This window comes from Erpetoichthys calabaricus, chromosome 13, assembly GCF_900747795.2.
Source record: "Erpetoichthys calabaricus chromosome 13, fErpCal1.3, whole genome shotgun sequence".
NCBI classification, from domain to species: domain Eukaryota; kingdom Metazoa; phylum Chordata; class Cladistia; order Polypteriformes; family Polypteridae; genus Erpetoichthys; species Erpetoichthys calabaricus.
This window is the reverse complement of record NC_041406.2, coordinates 118705796-118728713: the sequence shown is the minus strand read 5'-3', so window position 1 is coordinate 118728713 and position 22918 is coordinate 118705796. Positions and strand designations below refer to the sequence as shown.

Sequence of the window (22918 nt, the reverse complement as noted above, 5' to 3'; positions counted from 1 at the left end):
AGTATTAAAAAACAGTCAACAATTAACGTCATTTATCTTCGTTCCCGCCTCCTCCATTAGAGTATATGGACAAAAAACAGGTTCCAGTTATGACCATTACACGTAGAATTTCGAAATGAAACCTGCCTAACTTTTGTAAGTAAGCTGTAAGGAATGAGCCTGCCAAATTTCAGCCTTCTACCTACACGGGAAGTTGGAGAATTAGTGATGATTGAGTCAGTCAAACAGGTTCCAGTTATGACCATTACGCGTAGAATTTCGAAATAAAACCTGCCTAACTTTTGTAAGTAAGCTGTAAGGAATGAGCCTGCCAAATTTCAGACTTCTACCTACACGGGAAGTTGGAGAATTAGTGATGAGTGAGTCAGTCAAACAGGTTCCAGTTATGACCATTACGCGTAGAATTTCGAAATAAAACCTGCCTAACTTTTGTAAGTAAGCTGTAAGGAATGAGCCTGCCAAATTTCAGACTTCTACCTACACGGGAAGTTGGAGAATTAGTGATGAGTGAGTCAGTCAAACAGGTTCCAGTTATGACCATTATGCGCAGAATTTCGAAATAAAACCTGCCTAACTTTTGTAAGTAAGCTGTAAGGAATGAGCCTGCCAAATTTCAGACTTCTACCTACACGGGAAGTTGGAGAATTAGTGATGAGTGAGTCAGTCAAACAGGTTCCAGTTATGACCATTACGCGTAGAATTTCGAAATAAAACCTGCCTAACTTTTGTAAGTAAGCTGTAAGGAATGAGCCTGCCAAATTTCAGACTTCTACCTACACGGGAAGTTGGAGAATTAGTGATGAGTCAGTCAGTCAATCAGTGAGTGCTTTGCCTTTTATTAGTATAGACTAGCAAAATACCCGCGCTTCGCAGCGGAGAAGTAGTGTGTTAAAGAGGTTATGAAAAAAAAAGGAAACATTTTAAAAATAACGTAACATGATTGTCAATGTAATTGTGTTGTCATTGTTATGAGTGTTGCTGTGTTTTATATATATAAAATACACACACACACATATAAACATATATATACATATACACATATATATACATATCTACATATATATATATATATATATATATATATATATATATATATATATATATATACACATATACAGATCGACATATCAACATATATATATACACATATATACACACACACACGCTTTATGGGTGATGATTGTTTTACTCTTTTTATCTTTATTTTATTTTATTGTAGAATCAACTCCTATCTGCGCACAGCAGGGCAGCCGTGGGCGGATGGGTATGGTGTATTCACTCCATGTTATCGTGCATTGCGCTGTCAGTGGTATTTTGATAAAAGAATTTGAACAACATATAAGAAGCGTATAAATTATTAAACAGTAAAACATTAACATTTAAGAAGTAAAGTTACATTAAGTACTACTGCAGTGCCTTCGGGTATACCTCATTTTTTGTTTGCCCATTACATGCTTAAATGTATACATTTTTTGGTGCACCTACCCGAGAACACGCGACACATAACCGAGCGTGGGAGAAGCATGAATTTTAAACACGCGTTGAGTTCATCTGCTGGTCTCCCTCGTGGAATAACTGGTAATGTTTGAGTAAAATGTACAGCGAGTAAAACGACATTACCTCCTATTTTTTTTTTTTACGATCTCTGAGATCTTGCTTTTTTCGGTTCAAGGCTTCATAAGCTGTTTTATGTTGTATGGTGTACTTATCCCAAACCATCATCTTTGAATGTTGCAAGACTTTCGCCTTGTATGTAGATCGGGGTAATTACGTTCATTGCATTCCTAGTCTGAATCACAATCTGATTGTATGGGTGGTTACCTGGCACTGTAGGGTTGCCACCCGTCCTTTAAAATACGGAATCGTGCCGCGTTTGAGAATGAAATTGCGCGTCCCGTTTTGAATCAATACTGGACGGGATTTATCCCGTATTTTTTTTATCATTTTTTTTTTAAAGCAGCGTCTCATGCAAATCATCCCACACGCATTTTATGAAGATGCCTCCTTTCCTACTTTTGATTGGGTAATACTTGATGTCATCGTTAGTTTGATTGGTGTTTTTAACTGTCCAGTGAGGAGGGCGTGTGTTTTAAGTAGAGTCTGCAAAGTGTTGGCACTGAGATGTGGCGTCAGCGCCATAGTTGAAGCCCCTAACGTTGCGGTCAGCAAGTCGGCTAACATCCGCCATGTGCCGTCTTTCAGTTGCAAGAAGCAGATCATAGAATGGTTGAAACTGTTGCCCCTAACGTTGCGCCACGGCGTGTGGTTCGTTTATACCTCGTGTCTTCTCATTAAACTTTTATGTCGCGAATATGTTATTGCAATCCGCAGCGGGAGCGTTTCTATAAACTTAATTTTAAATTACGTTTTACACCGTGCTTTGTTTCCCTTATGAACATGCTTGTATGCTTAACTCGCTCCGTTCTCAATTGTTTAATTAATTTTTTGCTCTTCGCTGTTTGCGGCTGTTCCTCCATTTCCCCCTACTTCGTTCTTTTATCTCGCGAATATGTTATTGCAATCCTTAACGGGAGCGTTTCAATAAACTGATTGAAAATAGTTTTGCATTTACCTTTTTAGTAAAAGGCGAGCTTTTAAGCCTGAGAAATCACCACGTAAATGCACACGTTTAATTGGACATGTGTTAATATGTATGGTTACACAGTATTAAAAGACAGTGAACAACGTCAGTTACCTTTGTTCCCGCGTTTGATAAAAGGTGAGCTTTTAAGCCTGAGAAATCACCTCGTAAATGCACACGTTTAATTGCACATGTTAATATGTATGCTTACACAGTATTAAAAGACAGTCAAAAATTAACGTCATTTACCTTCGTTCCCGCGTGTGACTCGTGCTGTAAATGTCTTCCTTGTTTTTAGTTCACGTGATTACGTAGGAGGCGTGATGACGCGATACGTGACTCCGCCTCCTCCATTACAGTGTATGGACAAAAAATATGTTCCAGTTATGACCATTACGCTTTGAATTTCGAAATGAAACCTGCCTAACTTTTGTAAGTAAGCTGTAAGGAATGAGCCTGCCAAATTTCAGCCTTCCACCTACACGGGAAGTTGGAGAATTAGTGATGAGTGAGTCAGTCAGTCAGTCAGTGAGGGCTTTGCCTTTTATTATTATAGCCTTGTTTTTAGTTCACGTGATTACGTAGGAGGCGTGATGACGCGATACGTGACTCCACCTCCTCCATTACAGTGTATGGACAAAAAATATGTTCCAGTTATGACCATTACGCTTTGAATTTCGAAATGAAACCTGCCTAACTTTTGTAAGTAAGCTGTAAGGAATGAGCCTGCCAAATTTCAGCCTTCCACCTACACGGGAAGTTGGAGAATTAGTGATGAGTGAGTCAGTCAGTCAGTCAGTGAGGGCTTTGCCTTTTATTATTATAGATAAGAACTTTACAGAATTTATATCAAAACAAATCAGTTTTTTTCTAGAGACAAAGATATCCTCAGAGGTTTCTGCAGGGACACTCTGGGAAACCCCGAAGGCCTTCCTAAGAGGACAGATTATCTCATATCTTTCCCACAGAAATAAACTGGAAAGCAAGCAGGTATCAAAGCTAACCAACAAAATTACTAGAATAGATGAAGAACACGCCAGGTGTCCAAGTGAGGCTCTTCATAGGAAAAGGCTGGCTCTGCATTCAGAGCTCAACCTCTTAACAGCTAAAGAAACTGAACAACTCATTTTTAAATCAAGACATCATTACTACGAACATGGAGAGAAAGCTAATAAGCTCTTAGCTCAACAAATCCACAAGCAAGAAGTTCGCAATGCAATCCCAACAATTACCAACACAAACGGAGACATAATCATTGACCATAAAAATATAATGCACACATTTAGAGACTACTATAAACCCTTATATTCTACTGAGTTTAAGACACAATCTAATTAATTTCTGGATGCATTACAGATACCACAAATAGATACTCTTAGTGCAGAGGAAATGGATAAACCTCTAGCGCTACCAGAATTACTAGATGCCATAAAGTCACTTCAGAGTGGGAAAGCAGCAGGCCCCGATGGCTACCCTGCCGAATTTTATAAGAAGTTCTCCACTCAGCTAGCTCCCCTTCTATTAGCAACATTAACAGAAGCTAGAGACAATAAAATTGTACCTCAAACTTTTCGTCAAGCATCAATCACTGTCTTTCCTAAACAAAATAAGGATATATTACAATGTGCATCATACAGACCAATTTCACTTCTGAATAATGATGTTAAAATACTCTCTAAAGTCCTAGCTAGAAGGATGAAGAAAGTGCTGCCTTCAGTAATATCACATGATCAAACTGGATTTATTGAAGGCCGACATTTAGCGTCCAATCTTTGACACCTGTTTAATGTAATATACTCACCCGCAAAGTCAAATATCCCAGAGATTTTATTATCCTTGGATGAAGAAAAGGCATTTGATATGATTGAATGGAACTACATTTTCACTACATTGGAGAAATTTGGGTTTGGCCCAAACATTTGTGCATGGATTAAACTACTGTATACCAATACAGAAGCTTCAATTTGTATTAACAACATTAATTCAGACTACTTTAAACTAGAATGTGGTACCAGACAAGGATGCCCCGTGTCACCACTACTTTTTGCAATTGCCATTGAGCCACTGGCAGTTCACTTTCGAAATGCTTATGAGATAAAGGGGATTATCAGAGAAGGACTTGAACAGAAAATTTCTTTATATGCAGATGATATGGTACTGTATATATCAGACCCACAAAATACTGTGTCTACAGTCCTAACAGCACTAACAGAATTCCAAAAGATTTCTGGTCTCAGAATTAATTTGACTAAAAGTGTGCTCTTTGCAGTGAATTCTCAAGCACACAATGTTAGATTGGACACCTTCCCTTTTATCATTGCAGATCAGTTCAAATATCTAGAGGTAAACATCACAAGTAAACATAAAGCTCTTTATCAACAAAATTTTGCTGTCTGTTTGGAAAAAATCAAGCAAGACTTGCATAGATGGTCAACCCTTCATCTCACTTTAGCTGGAAGAATTAACATTGTTAAGATGAATATCCTCCCTAAGCTTCTCTTTTTATTTCAAAATATTCCAATATCCATCCAACCATCCATCCATCCATTATCCAACCCGCTATATCCTAACTACAGCATCACAGGTGTCTGCTGGTGCCAATCCCAGCCAACACAGGGTGCAAGGCAATATTCCAATATACATCAATAAATCGTTCTTTAAGAAATTAGATTCAACCCATAACCACATTTATTTTGAATTCAAAACATCCACATATCCAAAGAGCGACCCTACAAAGGCCAAAGGCAGAAGGTGGCATGGCTCTGCCTAACTTTCAATTTTACTACTGGGCAGCAAACATACAACATATAAAAACCTGGACATTGACACAAATAGATGAACATATGCGGGCTTGGTCTGCAATAGAAATAGAATCCTGCAGTTTATATTTATATTCCTTGCTTTGTGCCCCAATAAATGCAAATTATCACCAATATACTAATAACCCAATAGTGCTTCACTCACTCAGAATATAGAACCAATGTAGGAAACATTTTAAGATAGAGAATCTTTTATTGGTGGCACCACTGCACGAGAACCACCTTTTTCAACCATCCCAAACATATACAGTTTTTAATGTCTGGAAAACATTTGGGTTTAAATCACTTAGAGATCTGTACATAGACAACATCTTTGCATCCTATGAACAATTACATTCTAAATTTAACTTTCCAGCAACACATTTCTTTCACTATTTTCAAATTAGAAACTTTGTTAAACAGAACCTGCCCAATTTCCCTCATCTCCTACCTCCCTCAATGCTGGAAAAAATGCTCATCAGTTTCAAGGACTTAGACAGAATCTCTGCAATATATAAAACCATTTTACAGTCCCTCCCTTTCAAAGAACCAAGAGGACAATGGGAAAAGGATCTCTCCCTCAACATATCAGAAAAGGAGTGGAAGGTAGCAATGCAGAGAATTCACTCGAGCTCCATATGTGCAAAGCATACAATTATTCAACTAAAAATTATATATCGAGCACATCTGTCTCACTTAAAATTATCCAAAATGTTTCCAGGGCAAGATCCAACCTGCAAATGCTGCAATCAAGTTCCAGCCTCACTGGGTCACATGTTCTGGGCCTGCACCAAACTAACGTCATTTTGGACCAAGATTTTTAAATGCCTTTCAGACAGCCTTGGTGTCACAATTCCTCCTAATCCACTAACAGCTGTGTTTGGTGTACTTCCAGAGGTGCTTAAAGTGGAGAAGGACAAACAAACTGTAATTGCCTTTACTACACTATTGGCACGTAGACCTATCTTGCTCAACTGGAAGAATCCTAAGTCTCCCTTTTAAGTCAATGGGTAACTGATGTTATATATTATTTGAAATTGAAAAAAATAAAATTCTCACTTAGAGGATCTGTGCAGAAATTTTTCCAAACCTGGCAGGATCTAATCAATAACATTTTAGAAAAAGCTTTTAAAGCACTGAGGAAGCAGATTCTCTCCCTTTTTTTGTCTTCTCCATTTATCTATATTCACTTATTACTCTATCTATTTGATTATTTTTACTAGATTTAAATTTTATTCTGCTGGCCATGCATTCAGGGGTGAGGGTTGATTTGTTTTCAATCCTATTCTTGTAAAATTGATGTATTTGTATGGAATGTTGTGTGATTTCAATAAAATCAATAAAAATTAAAGAAAATATCCAGAGGCAGACCTAGGACAAAGTGGAGAGAAAAAGTCTCTTGACTTCATATTAACTGTCTCTTTCTTCTTTCCATCAGGCTGCCTACAGTAAAATAGGGAGTGAAAAGTCACCCTCTATCACAGTAAAGGTATGTTGTTCTATACTTCCATTTATTTCTATTCTGGACCACATCAAATGCACACATGTGGCATAACACTCATAAGAAATGGGTGAAAAAAAAAGTCCTGAGAGGGGTTAGCCATCTTTCTTTGAAAAGTGCCAGTTGCCAAAAATCCTTTAGCTGATAGGGCCTGAATAGGGACTGCTGTTGCCTTGTTTCTTTGAGTAGGAGTTTGTGTAGCTCTTGGGATTCAGAACCAGCTTATAAGTCAGTTATCATCTTGTGCCAAAACTGTTGTTGCCCCCTGAAAACATGCTCCCTTCAAAGTCACCTATTTTAGATGGTGTTCCAAGAGTGCCAAAGCAGACAATGCAAGTTGATTGTTAGATCTTTGTAATTGCACACCCCCTTTATTACTTTAATTTATATTAATGTATACAAAGCTGTTAAAGGTATATGTTAATTATTGTCATTTAACCCAATCAGCAATTCAAGAAGACAAATATTCCACATTTAGATTGAATTTAAATGTTACCTAGTTGACCAAGTTGTAAGTACACTAGTTAAATTTACTATCAAATTTGACACACATCACAAACAACAATATTTAACAGATATTCTGTAGGAATTAATCTCATTGGACCACTTTTTATGTCTGTGGAACAAGAGTAACTTCTTTATTGTATTGCATGTTAGTTTGGCCTAGTTAACACTAGAATTCCTGAAGCCTACAAAAAACCTTGTAATCCCGGCCCACCTTAACTCCTTTCACACCTCTCCATCAGCGTCTTTTGTTTTGTAAATATGTCAATCATCACAAGCAGCAAGCAGCCTGCTGTCCCATCCCCTGACTTGACAGAGCTCAGCTGTGGCAAAAAGCTCTCCTACAAGCCAAGGCTCCTTATCTGCGTGTGAGGTTCCTGGAGTTGTATAGGGTAAATAATACAGTCTATCATTATTTGGAATACATGCATTTCATGTGTGTTCCATGTCTACAAAGATCTGGGTAAGTGTAGGATGAAAGGAAATGTGAGAAATGCAAGAAATGTTGAACACATACCTAAAGCAGAAACTTTTTCCATGTTTTACTAATAATGACATGCAGTTTATAATGTGTGAAGACTTTAGTCCAAATATCAAATAAACATGTGCGCTTTTATTCAAGAATATAACCAAAGGAAAAAAAAAGCATTTGATTTATGTATGGCTGTCAATGAGTTAAACACTGAAGCTCAAATGTCAATCGACAGGGAGTTTACACATATACTTTGAATGGTGCAGAGATAAGAACTGCTACTTTATAACCTGAAGGTCCCGGGTTCGAGACTGGCCGCTCTGCGTTTTGAGTAGTGAGAAGCTGCTGTTATTATTATTATTTCTACAATATAGTAAAAACATACTTTGATTTGAGTCTGTAACACCTGGTGTAAATTTTGGCTACTTGTAAAAGTTAGCACTTGGTTTTTTTTTATTGTTCAGTTTTATTCTCTCAGTGATGTTCACGTGGTACAACAAGCTTGCCTCTCCCTCTCTGAGTTGATTTCATTTATCTCTATTCTTTTCACAAGAGCAGCGCTGTGGCTGATACCTGCTCAGAACCATTTGTTGTACTGGCAATCAAAGAGCTGATGTCCCATGACCACTATCAGACTGGACAAAGGCAGGACCGTAGCAACAGACCGCTTCTACACAGCACTTTCGCCAGCTAATAGACTGCTGCACTCTGCTTGGCACCATAAAGTAAAATAGGACTTTCACCTGCAGCTAGAGTCACTTCATTATGCAAGCAATTCGACATGCTAGTGTTTAGATCTGACAGCGCCTTGCTGTTACAGACTGAAATCAAAGGTGTCTTCTTTTTGGCCTAGACGGCTATCTACTTTCTCACATTCCTCATTTGCTATTTTACTGTCTGTATTTTTTTAATTCTCCTTTACTATTCTTGATGAACTATACATCCTCCTTGACTGTTTCTTTACTATTAAAATACTGAAAGAATCTCTTTGAGACGTCTTTTGTCTTATCTGCTATGTTCCTGTCTAACTGCCTTTTAGCCTCCCTAAAATCCTTCTTAATGGTTGCCCTCATATTCTCTTATGCCCTACAATTCACATTGGAGTTATTAATCTTATACACCTTATGCACCTTCCTTTGCAGCTTCCTTATCAACTCGTTATTAACCCATTGGGTAGTGTTTTTAAATTTCCTACTAATTCCAAATGTAGGTATGTACCTGTCCTGCATTACACGTAAAGTGTTTTTAAAACTGTTACACTGCTCCTTGACTGTCTCCACACTTAAAAGCTTATCGTAGTCTATCCACCTTAGACTTTGCCAGATTTGCTCAAAATTTACCATATCAAAGCTAAACTTAACAATCTTAGTCTTTGCATCTGGTAATGATCCCAAACATACTGGTAAGGCAACAAAGGAGTTTTTCAAAGCTAAAAAATGGAAAATTCTTGAATGGCCAAGCAAGTCACACAATTTAAATCCATTTGAGCACGCCTTCCATAAAATAAAGAGAAAACGTAACTTAACAAGCCCAGAAGACAAGCAGAACCTGAAGATGGCTGTATTACGGGCTTGGCAAACCATCACCAGAGAAGATACTCAGCACCTTGTGATATCTATGAATTGCCAACTTCAAGCAGTAATTGCATGCAGAGGATATGCAACCAAGTGGTAAATATGGCTGCATTAATATACCTACCATTGCTATGTCCCAAACATTATGCTGCACTGAATTGGGGGGACCATGTGTCTGTGTGTATATATATATATATATATATATATATATATATATATATATATATATATATATATATATATACAGTAATCCCTCCTCCATCGCGGGGGTTGCGTTCCAGAGCCACCCGCGAAATAAGAAAATCCGCGAAGTAGAAACCATATGTTTATATGGTTATTTTTATATTGTCATGCTTGGGTCACAGATTTGCGCAGAAACACAGGAGGTTGTAGAGAGACAGAAACGTTATTCAAACACTGCAAACAAACATTTGTCTCTTTTTCAAAAGTTTAAACTGTGCTCCATGACAAGACAGAGATGACAGTTCCATCTCTCAATTAAAAGAATGCAAACATATCTTCCTCTTCAAAGGAGTGCTTGTCAGGAGCACAGAATGTCACATAGATAGAGAAAAGCAAACAAATCAATAGGGCTGTTTGCTTTTAAGTATGCGAAGCACCGCGGCACAAAGCTGTTGAAGGCGGCAGCTCACACCCCCTCCGTCAGGAGCAGGGAGAGAGAGAGAGTTTGTTTTTCAGTCAAAAATCAATACGTGCCCTTCGAGCTTTTAAGTATGCGAAGCACTGTGCAGCATGTCGTTTCAGGAAGCAGCTGCACAAAAGATAGCAACGTGAAGATAATCTTTCAGCATTTTTAGACGAGCATCCGTATCGTCTAGGTGTGCGAACAGCCCCCCTGCTCAATCCCCCTACGTCAGGATCACAGATAGTCCACGCAAGAGAGAGAGAAAAGTAAGCAATCTAGCTTCTCAGCCATCTGCCAATAGCGTCCCTTGTATGAAATCAACTGGGCAAACCAACTGAGGAAGTATGTACCAGAAATTAAAAGACCCATTGTCCGCAGAAATCCGCGAACCAGCAAAAAATCTGCGATATATATTTAAATATGCTTACATATAAAATCCGCGATGGAGTGAAGCCGCGAAAGGCGAAGCGCGATATAGCGAGGGATCACTGTGTATGTATATATATATATATATATATATATATATATATATATATATATATATATATATATATATATATATATATATATATATATATATATACTAGCCAGCCCGCGGCGTACCATACGCCGCATAATTATGTATTGATGGGTGAACACTTCCTTAACGACACAGTTGTCCAAATGGGATGGGTTTGTGGATACCACTGTGAGTGAATGAAAAGATAGACCTCTGGACAGAGCAACATATAATTGTCCGTGACTGAAAGCGGGATTGTCCATGACGAAGAAGGCCACGCTGGTGAAAGTTACTTCGTCGGTAGGGCTAAGTGTCAGCACTTGTAGATTAAGGTGTAGCGAGTCTTCGTTGTTGACGCTTAATATAGCTTGCGTACTGAAATGTTCCGGAGTCACAGTTGAGAAACACTTTTTTAATGTCTTTTAAGCACAGGGGACAAAATGAACTTGTGAAACATCCGTAATGTAATAAGCCACCAAGAAAAGTAACATTGCAACAATGCTATCTACGACCCGATCTCTGTAAACAGAAGTGAAAACAAAATCGAGCCCGGTGTGTTCTTTAACTGCCTTGTGGCGCTGTAGTAGTGCTGCTGCTTTGCAGTAAGGAGACTGTGGAAGAGTGTGGTTTCGCTTCCCGGTTCCTCCTTGTGTGGATAGCGCTTTGAATACTTTGAATTGTCTTCGTGTAATAGTACAAGACAAATTATCCGCGACAAACAAACTGTTTTACACGCTGCATACCAACCTGCGGCGTAGTATACGCCGCATAATCACGCCGTTTTTTAAATGTTTTTTAAGCAGAGGGAAAAAAATGAACATTTGCAAAATCCGTAACGCTGCTTTCAGTAAGTACAATGCACACACGTTTAATTTGTCGGCCACCTTTTGCCAGCCGTGTTTTCTGGTTTGGGCTGCTTTTGCAGTGTTACCGCTTGTGCATATTAAATCTTGAAATCCTTCGAGTAACTAATTAACTAACTAACACCAACCCACCCACACACACAGCTTGTGTGAAACAAATGCGCCCTTTACTTTCATAATTTTGTTGCAGCCTATAGTGGAGTCAGGCACAGAGAAGGTCAGCTGCTGAGAGAGCATCTTGACTGTTGCAGGGCCTGCATCGATGAAGCAGGTGAGATGCTAATGAAACAGAGGCACAGGGCTTATTGGTTTTTAAAGACTGCTTCCTTCATTGTGTTTTAACCTCAGTTTTAAAGGATTGTTTTAAGGATCCCATGGGATACCCCTCGCAAACTGTTTTAGACGCTGCATTCAGCAATTCACATCCGCGACAAACATGCCTCTTCTTACATGGTCCTGCTTTGGTGGGTGGGGAAATGTTTTCCGTGTTCCTGCAGGACCATCTAAGAAGACGCATGTTTGTCGCGGATGCTAATTGCTGTATGTAGTGTGTAAAACAGTTTGTGATGTTGCACGCGGTCGTGCGTCGTAACCGAAAAGTCAACGTGGTTCAGAGCTGCATGTGGACTGTAGCACAGACAAACAGAAATGACGGCGTGTTTTCCGTGGCGTCATGTCCGAGTTGGTGGCCGTGGCTCTGCAAGTTTTCGTCTTATCCAATGGTCTTAGAGTTGGTGGGCGTGGCTCCTTCCTCTGTGCTTTCATGGGTGTGGGCGTGGCTCCTTCCTGCATGCTTTCATGGGTGTCGTGCCGCTCTGGCGGCGGCTTAGAGAATTATATATATACTCTGTGTATATATATATAATATATATATTGTGACACTAGGGGTCACTGTTGCCCCGTAAAACCCACAGACAACACGTCCCAACACCAGGTAAAAGTCCCTGTAATAATTTTAATAATTATAATAATGTGCACAAAGCACCTCCACCTCCACAATACACAATAATAATCAATAATCATACAAATAATCAACAATAAATCCTCCTCTCCACCCAGCAGCTCCATCACACTTCCTCCCAACTCCAGCTCGCCTGCTGGGTTTCCCACAGTCCTTTAACTAGTCCTTGATAAAGAGTTATATTTTTCTTCAGCCTGGAAGTACTTCAGTTTTTCATCCCCGTGACCTGGGAGTACTTCGGGCTATACAGGAAATGAAAATCCCCTTATCTTCCTGCAACGTTCCACGGTGGCCCCCAGGGTCCCCAACAGGGCAGTGAAATCGAACTCCATCTCCAGTGGTGCCCTGCGGGAATCCTGGGCACTTGTATGCTGCAGGGAAGATGCCATCTAGCTGCCTGAATGTGTCGGCTAGGATAAGTTGCCGGCCGTCCATCACAATATATATATATATATATATATACAGTGGGGCAAAAAAGTATTTAGTCAGCCAGCAATTGTGCAAGTTCTCCCAATTAAAAAGATGAGAGAGGCCTGTAATTTTCATCATAGGTATACCTCAACTATGAGAGACAAAATGAGAAAAAAAAATCCAGAAAATCACATTGTCTGATTTTTAAAGAATTTATTTACAAATTATGGTGGATAATAAGTATTTGTTCACCTACAAACAAGCAATATTTCTGGCTCTCACAGACCTATAACTTCTTCAATAAGAGGCTCCTCTGTCCTCCACTCATTACCTGTATTAATGGCACCTGTTTGAACTCATTATCAATATAAAAGACACCTGTCCACAACCTCGAACAGTCACACTCCAAACTCCACTATGGCCAAGACCAAAGAGCTGTCAAAGGACACCAGAAACAAAATTGTAGACCTGCACCAGGCTGGGAAGACTGAATCTGCAATAGGTAAGCAGCTTGGTATGAAGAAATCAACTGTGGGAGCAATTATTAGAAAATGGAAGACATACAAGACATACAAGACCAGTCTCCAGATCTCAACCTCATAGAAAATCTTTGGAGGGAGTTGAAAGTCCATGTTGCCCAGCGACAGCCCCAAAACATCACTGCTCTAGAGGAGGTCTGCATGGAGGAATGGGCCAAAATACCAGCAACAGTGTGTGAAAACCTTGTGAAGACTTACAGAAAACGTTTGACCTCTGTCATTGCCAACAAAGGGTATAAAACAAAGTATTGAGATGAACTTTTGTTATTGACCAAATACTTTTTTTCCACCATAATTTGCAAATAAATTCTTCAAAAATCAGACAATGTGATTTTCTGGATTTTTTTTCTCAATTTGTCTCTCATAGTTGAGGTATACCTATGAAAAGGGCGGAGTGGTGGCTCTGAGGCTAGAGATCTGCACTGGCAATCGGAAGGTTGCCGGTTCGAATCCCGTAAATGCCAATAGGGACTCTGCTCTGTTGGGCCCTTAAGCAAGGCCCTTAACCTGCAATTGCTGAGCGCTTTGAGTAGTGAGAAAAGCGCTATATAAATGCAAAAAATTATTATTATTATTATTATGAAAATTACAGGCCTCTCTCATCTTTTTAAGTGGGAGACCTTGCACAATTGGTGGCTGACTAAATACTTTTTTGCCCCAATGTGTATATGTGTATATATATATATATATATATATATATATATATATATATAATATGTATTGTGGTGGACAGCCAGGGTTCATGACCGGCCGGGACACCCCTTCGGTATATGCTCAGGGGGAGCAGCCATGGATGATGCAATACCTCCCCCTGGACACTAGATGAGACCCCCCCACCCGGGTTGGAGCGGTGCCATGGTTTCCCGCAGGGCTTCATGGGAATTGAAGTTGGGGGGAGCCCTTTTGGGTGCTGCAGCTGGAACTCCTGAGCCCTTGCGGGCAGTGTTTTCACCACACCCGGAAGTGCAGCTGGAACTCAGCAATCAAGCATCTGGAGCACTTCCGGGTAGACTATAAAAGGGGCCTGCACCCAGCACTCGAGGAGCCAGAATTGGGAGGAGGAGGATGAGGTTGCCTGAGAGGAGTGGTACAGGAAGAAAAGAGTGCTTTGTTGTGTGTTTTATTTGGTATATTTGTGCTCAGGACTATGTTCGGCCTGTGGGGATTTACGGGGAAGATGTGTATATGTGTATATATGTATATATATATAAGGCAGGAATTGACAGAGAGAGAATCCGTGCACTTCGCCGCTCCCTGGTCAGCCATGGAATTCCTTTTATTGAGGCCCTTTAGTTGTCTTACTAACCAAGACAATTGGACTGGACCAGGGACCATAACTTTCCTCAAATATTCCTAGGTCCAGAATTCACTTGATTTCAAGCTCCACTTCAGCCTTCTTTGTCTTGGGAAGACAATGGGGCGCTCTCAGACTATAACCCCGGGTTCGTCACAATGTAGTGGCTGATCAGAGAGATCCTTCCGGGTTTTTCGTCCAAAACCTCCGGAACAGATGAGATAACTGGCTTTGAGCTCTTGTCTCTGTCTTGTGTTTAAGTCTGACCCAAAGTTAAGTATGTTGGTCTGAGCAAAGAATGAGCGGGGCTGGCCTGAGGAGGGATCGGGATCCCTTTCCTTCCATGGTGTGAGTAAATTCACGTGATAGATCCACTCACTCGGCCGACGATTGGGCTGTTTCACCAAGTAGTCGACGAGCCCTTTCCTCTCCTTAACTTCGTATGGTCCTTGCCAATGTGCTAGTAGTTTAGAATGGGAGGTGGGAACCAACACCATGACACGATCCCCCGGCTGGAACTTCCGTAGAGTCGTCCCACAGTCATAATAACGGGCCTGTGCTGCTTGTGCCTCCCTCCTTCATGTGACTTTTTAACATAGGTTGAATTTTCCCAAATCTATCTCGTAACAGCACGATATATTCTAATATATTAGTTGAGGGAAGAGACTCTCCTTCCCAACCTTCTTTTAAAATATCCAATATACCCCGGGGTTGTCATCCATGTAATAATTCAAAGGGCAAGAACCCCGTCGAGACTTGAGGGATTTCCCTGTAGGCAAAGAGAACAAGGGGGAGGAGTTGATCCCAATTCCTCCTGTCCCCGCTGACCACCTTGCAAAGCATCTGTTTGAGAGTCTGATTAAATCTCTCAACTAGACTGTTGGTTTGAGGATGATTCACCACAGTCTTTAAGTGTTTTACTTTAAGTAACTTGGCCGTTTCCCTGAACGTCTCCGAGGTAAATGGCGTCCCTTGATCCGTAAGGACTTCCTTCGGGATGCCATCTCGCACAAAGACCCCTACCAGTTCCCGGCAATAGCTTTGGAAGTAGCTGAGCACAACGGAACAGCTTCTGGATATCGAGTCACATAATCTACGAGGACTAATATATACTTATTTCCTCCATAATATCAACTATATCGACCCCTATTCTCTCAAACGGGACATCAATTAAGGGGGGGGTGGAATGAGAGGAGCACGGACCCTTCTAGAAATTTCCTGCAATTGACACTCTGGGAAAGAGATACAAATATGGTGAACCTCCTCATTAATTCCTGGCCAATAAAATCGGAGCTTGATACGTTCTAATGTCTTCTCGGTGTCCAGATGGCCTCCTAGGAGATGGGTGTGTGCTAACTCACAGACCTGCCACCAGAAAGTTCGTGGAAATAGCAACAACTTCCATACCTCCCATTATGCTCGCCGACCTGATATAAAAAATAATTTTCTTTAACAAAGTGGGGGCCCTGTGGCATGGGCTGATGTGTGCGTTGGCCGTTGACAAGCACTACTGCATTTTTCGCAAATTTTTAGGGAGTCATCATTCTATTGCTCCCTTTTAAACAAGGCCAGTGTTTCTCTAAATTGAAAACTTATTTTTGAGAGAGGATCTGGTCTGATCTCAAGGGGCAGGGAATCATCCCGATTCGTTGAGGTGTGGTCTGATGCCATAATGGCCTGTGACAGACCAGGGACCTTCCCATCCGCCTCTTGGCCCCCAACATCTCTCTCTGCTGGCTGATTACACGGCGTGGAGACAACCTGAGATGTATTATTCCCGTCTGTTACTAGGCCTAAACTAGGTCTGGGAGTGTTCAGTACTACACTGCTTTTACTATTGGACCAGTCCCGCCTGAGAATCACAGCAACAGGTGGATCTGGGAGGACCGCTACAAGGATCTTTTTCAGCGATCCTCCCTGGCTTATGAAACATCAGGCGGTTTTATAGTGTTGGACATCTCCGTGTACACAAGTTATACTGGTCTTTATTTTTATCCACTTTAGCGGCAGTACATAGCAGCGATCAACAATGTAGATGTTGCTGCCAGAATTGAAGAGGGCTTCTACTTTAAATCCTTTGAGGATTACAATTCCCATATGGGCCATTGACAGGGGGTTTGAAAGTGCACACAATCCACCTCCCCTTCTCCACTCACATTCCACTTTGTTCCCTGGGGCCTCATGTATAACGCCGTGCGTAGAACTCACACTATAACATGGCGTAAGCACAAAAGCGGGATTGTGCGTACGCACAGAAAAATCCAGATGCAGGAATCTGTGCGCACGCATACTTTCACGTTCTTCCACTACATAAATCCCGATTTGCGTGAAAAGTAACGCACGTGCACGCGCCTTCTGTCCCGCCCCAACTCCTCCCAGAATTACGCCTCTTTGAATATGCAAATCAATATAAATAGCCTTCTGTGAAAAGACAATGGGAAAAGCACGGGGGAAAATAGAAGGATTTCAGCGAATACCAAGTGGAGGCAAAGGAAAAACATACTATTTGTTGGTTTAAACAGTGGTATAATCAACAAAAGACAGTTGATCGAGTGACAGAGTGTCGGAAAAACTCGAAAGATCAAATTCACAAAGTCGCACAGTGCCCGAAATAAAAAAGAAATCACATATCAAAGTCGCTGTGAAAAGGCGAGTTGTAGCCCACCGTCTGAGTGTCATATGAAAGCGTATTAGGGTACAAACAAAAAACATAGGCACACAGTGGGAAAAAAGCACGAAATGTCAACTTTAATCTCGAAATTTCCACTTTAATCATGTAGTTTATTTTGCCATTAAAGTAGAACATTATAAACTTCATCTTAAAATCGTTTATTTTACTAGTTTCTCAAGTAGCATGTTAAATGCTTTTTTCTGTGTTTGATCTTCTGTGTGCTCTATGTGTGTGAATCACTACGTGCTTCCGTTCTTTCTCTTTCTCCGACAGGACACAGAATGCATTACATTCGAGATATTACAGCTCTCTGAATAATTAAAATACTGAGATGTATACGTGATATCATTTTCATGATGATCGGAATGAAAGCATGTTATTAAACATGGGAACACGGTGGCGCAGTGATTGTTCATAGCTCACGCAAGAGGCTTGCTGCGCCATGTGCGACCTTCGATGAAATAATTTATTACAGAAGTACTGTCTCTTTCAAACGTACTAACCTCCAATTCCTGTCCATACTTTTCTTTCTCCAATCGCCACACAATCAGCTCTGTAATAGACGTTAAGCCATTTGTAAGCTTAGAACGCCGATTCTTCAAAACTTTTAAGGAACATTGAAATATCTTCGTAGTACATGTTTAATTATTCTATTCGTCAATCCTTCCAGTGTCGTGTCAGCACCAGCAAGAATACAGCGCAAGGCAGGAGCTATCCTTGAACTAGCTATACGCTGTGGCACCGTGTCCTCACATGTTTAATTATTAGCAATACAGATTATTTAAATGAAGTTAAAGTTTTATCTGTATACTATAAGCAACACATTTTGCTGCATTTCATCTTAAAAATGATATTGCCATCATACGCGCTTTATAAAGTAGCGCAGGTTGTGCAATATTATAACTGTAGTGCAAGTTTACAGTGAGGTGATTGAGTGCGTTTATAGTTCTTGGGATGAAACTGTTTCTGAAACGCGAGGTCCATACAGGAAAGGCTTTGACGCTTTTTGCCGTGGTTGAGGTAGTGTGTACTTGAAACTATATACCGATAATTCTCTTTCCCATCAGCTGCTGCTGTGATTCACACTCAGATACAGTGATATAAATACTCCGAGTGGTGCAGTGAGAGTAATATGGAAAAAGATGATCTGCTGTGGCAACCCTTAACGGGAACAGCAAAAAGAAGAACAAGATGCAGTGAGCGTAACAACGCTAAAGCAGTTCTGGTATTTGGAATACTATGGCTATTCCCTGGCCCATTATATTGCTGCAGGTTAATTACAATCAAATGCATTACACTAATAAACAATATGCAGTTAATTTCAGTGTATTTATCAAGCCGCGTCAGGAATGTGGAGCTAAGAAAGAAAGGATGAGCACACAGGAACAGTAGTTTGACCATTCTGTGGACCATTTTATTGTTACAGGTTAATTACAATCAGATGCATTAAATTTATGAACGATATGCGGTTAATTTCAGTGTATTTGATAAAGCCGCCGCCGTGGATGTGGTTCTTAGAAAGAGTAACCACACAGGAACAGTAACACAGCTTTGACACTGGGTGCCGCCAGTCTGCAAAACCGGGCGGATAAATTGCGTACGCCAAGGAATGAGTTACCGTGTAAATGTGCGTGGCTTTACGCCAAGTTTAGGTTTTATACATCGCAATTTGAGCGTGGAAACAGGAGTACGCAACATTTCTGTGCGTACGCACCGTTTATACATGAGGCCCCAGGTGAGTTGCGGACCAGGGGACTCCCGTGGAAACTCCAGTTTATGTTGAGGAGGCAGATAGGTAGGGACATAATCTCTACAGTGTCCACTAAAGGACAATTTTGCTCTCCCAGATTGCGAGGCTGTCTTAGATGTTTCGACGAGCCAGATGAGCTCGTCCATATTAGAAAATTCTTCTCATACCGGCTGGGTGATATCGTTGGGAAGGTTACTCATGAGAATAAAGCAGGCGACCTTTTGGACAATTTTAAAGGTGGAACATTCAAAGGGCTTTAGCCATTCTGCCACCGTTTCCCAAAGAGCATTAGCCTGCTCCTGGGTAGATTTTCCAGGGTCCAGTTTCCACGCCTGTAAATAACCCACCTGCTGGTCTGGGGATGCCCCACCATTCCCTGGGACCTTAGCCTCATTGGGGGAGGACAGCCCTCTCCTCAGACATTTTCACAGGTATGAGTCTAGAACAGAACTGACTTGCTGCCTTAAAATGACGGCCTTTAAATGCAAGTAGAGGAGGTGATGTCCTCAGGGCCGGAACCAGAAGTGACGTCGTCGGCAGCACTGGAACCGGAAGTAACGTCATCGGCTGCCCCAGAACCGGGCGGGATTTCCCGAGAATGGTCTGTAAAGAATTGAGAGAATCTGTGCATTTCGCTGCCCCCTGGTCAGGCATGGAATTACTTTTATTCGGGCCCTTTAGTTGTTTCCTAATCGTGCGTTTGTGACTATATAGATATATATTATAAAAAAAATCCTGGAAGGGAGAGACTAGGTAGACGAGATGTGATCTTCACGGAAGACACTTAAAAGACCAAAGAGATTGGCCACGGAGTGTCTTGCGGGGACCTTAAACATGAGACTTTGTGTCAAGAGATTGACCTAGGACCATCTCCCGGGGACGTAGAACATGAGATTCTTGCAAGACACTCCCTACTTAAAACCAATATCAAAGAAGACCACGGCAGCAAAGCACTCAGTTGTGTAAAGGCTTTTAGCAGACACAGATCCAGGGCTTTCAGCACATATAAAGTGTATAAGGACAATACGTTATAGATGAAACGTTGAATACTAAGCAAAGAAGAAAGAGCAGCGCAGAGAAAAGAGCCCCAAAAGCGTTGAAAAGAAAAAATGCAAAAAAGAAAAAGAATAATCTAGGTGCAAATTCAGAAAATAAGGAAAGTAATAATCAGCCCGGAACAAGTGGAATTGAAAAAAGCAGGTCCAGTCAGGCTCAGGAATAAAAGATAAAGAGTAAAAGACAAAGTAGAACTTCATATAGATGTTCAAAAACGATGGCGCGATACACCTGCAGAGCAGGTTAGAGATTATGAAAGCAGTGGAATTCGAAAGGCTCAAAAAAAACGGCGCGATACAAATGCAGAGAAAGTTAAAGAATATGAAAGCAAGAAAATTGGAAAGTATAAAAAAAAAAAGATAGTAATGATTGCAGTAGTGCAAAAACAAAAAGCAGGACAAAGCAAGGTCAGAAATAAAAGACAAAGAGTAGGAAACAAAGTAAAACGTCATAAAGAGGTTAACACTAGAATTACCAGAGCCTATGAAAAAACTCGTATATCCGGCCCACCTTAAATCGCTTCTTAAATCCGTTCACACCTCTCCGCCAGCATCCTTTGTCATCTAAATGTGCTGATAAAAGACAAGCTGCCAGCAGCCGGCTATTCCATCCCCCCACCGACTTAGAACGTGAGCGAAGTTTTCCCAGCTCACGCCTTGATTGATTATGTGGGAGTGAAGTGGAGTTTTACAGTGGAAATAAGATCATTATTCTAAAGTAATCTATGTAAACACATTGTTAAAACGGAAACTTTTTCATATTTTAGTAATAAATGTTACAAAATGTAGTAGGCATAAACTATAGAATATATAAAGCCCGAGTTCCAAAGATCAAATAAACACTTTCACAAAAGCTTCAAGAATGATTCAACAGCTTCTGTGGCGTAGCGCGTTAAGATTTGCCTCTTAGCACAGAGCAGTTTTTCCTTGCCTCACAGACCTGAGTTCGATTCCCCGCTGGGGATGAAGTGTTGCTTTTTTTTTTCTTTTCTTTTAAACCTCAAACGGACATAAAATTTATACATTGGTATGCACTGTCAGTTACTGAGATCGTTATATTTTCATGTGGGATGCTCCTTTTCAAATATTTTTTTAACAATTGAGACTGCAATTAACAGGAACAACTGTCCTTATAACTTATTTTTAAGATCCATAACACACAGACAGACAGAGCACTGCGTAATAGAGAGACAGACAGGCAGAGAAGTCACTAGATATATAAATAAACAGGGAAGCCACGTGTACTGAAAGAAAAAAAGAACGTGCGTTGTCCTTGCTGCACTGAATAAGCGCAGTCAGATGGGGGGAGGGGTGATGTTAGAGCGCCTGCGCTTATTCAGTGCAGCAAGGACAACGCACGTTCTTTTTTTCTTTCAGTACACGTGGCTTCCCTGTTTATTTATATATCTAGTGACTTCTCTGCCTGTCTGTCTCTCTATTACGCAGTGCTCTGTCTGTCTGTGTGTTATGGATCTTAAAAATAAGTTATAAGGACAGTTGTTCCTGTTAATTGCAGTCTCAATTGTTAAAAAAAATATTTGAAAAGGAGCATCCCACATGAAAATATAACGATCTCAGTAACTGACAGTGCATATCAATGTATAAATTTTATGTCCGTTTGAGGTTTAAAAGAAAAGAAAAAAAAAAGCAACACTTCATCCCCAGCAGGGAATCGAACTCAGGTCTGTGAGGCAAGGAAAAACTGCTCTGTGCTAAGAGGCAAATCTTAACGCGCTACGCCACAGAAGCTGTTGAATCATTCTTGAAGCTTTTGTGAAAGTGTTTATTTGATCTTTGGAACTCGGGCTTTATATATTCTATAGTTTATGCCTACTACATTTTGTAACATTTATTACTAAAATATGAAAAAGTTTCCGTTTTAACAATGTGTTTACATAGATTACTTTAGAATAATGATCTTATTTCCACTTTAAAACTCCACTTCACTCCCACATAATCAATCAAGGCGTGAGCTGGGAAAACTTCGCTCACGTTCTAAGTCGGTGGGGGGATGGAATAGCCGGCTGCTGGCAGCTTGTCTTTTATCAGCACATTTAGAGGACAAAGGATGCTGGCGGAGAGGTGTGAACGGATTTAAGAAGCGATTTAAGGTGGGCCGGATATACGAGTTTTTTCGTAGGCTCTGGTAATTCTAGTGTTAAAAAACAAGGGGGCCAAACACATGCAGAGCAGGTTAGAGATAATGAAAACAATGGAATTCAAAAGACTCAAATAAAATGTAGGCGCAATACACATGCAGAGCAAGATACAGAATATGAAAGCAGAAAAAAACAAGTGTCAAAAAAAAGAAAGTAAAGATCGCATTAGCGCAAACAAAGAGAAATTATTACACTGAGAAATAATGGAAAGGCGAATAGAGATCAAATATATGGACATAGGTGATATGTCAGAAGTATGTAAATATTGTAAGGCTTTGAAGTTTAAGTCAGAGACTTGTCGATCGTCCAATTCATGTTGCCATCAGGGAAAAGTAATGTTTATACACAATGTGGAGGCATATCCAAGAGAATTAAAAGATTTGATGTTTGGGGAAAGTGAAATCCACAAACACTACAGGCAATATATCCGAGTCTACTATAATCTTTTCGCATTTTCTTCATTCACTGCTCAAAACGTAGATTTACACAAGAATGGACCATACGCTATGAAAATCTGTGGTCCAGCAACAATTAAAGCAATAACAAGTTTAATTTTGAAGAAACCACAATTCAGTCAGGTCTATATTTATGATCACAGAGAAGCGATACAACATAGAATCGAAAGAGTTAAACGATCAAA

The 22918-nt window shown here is 40.4% G+C and overlaps 1 protein-coding gene across 3 annotated transcripts in view; it reads left to right on the top strand.

Annotated features, from left to right (window-relative positions):
- Window positions 1–22918, top strand: part of bbs9 (Bardet-Biedl syndrome 9) — a 425985-nt gene that overhangs the window by 274782 nt on the left and 128285 nt on the right. For all 3 annotated transcript variants that reach the window (XM_051935893.1, XM_051935892.1, XM_051935891.1), the window contains exon 12: window positions 6818–6868. In XM_051935893.1, the coding sequence (XP_051791853.1) occupies window positions 6818–6868 (51 nt within the window). The remainder of the gene's footprint in view (window positions 1–6817; window positions 6869–22918) is intronic.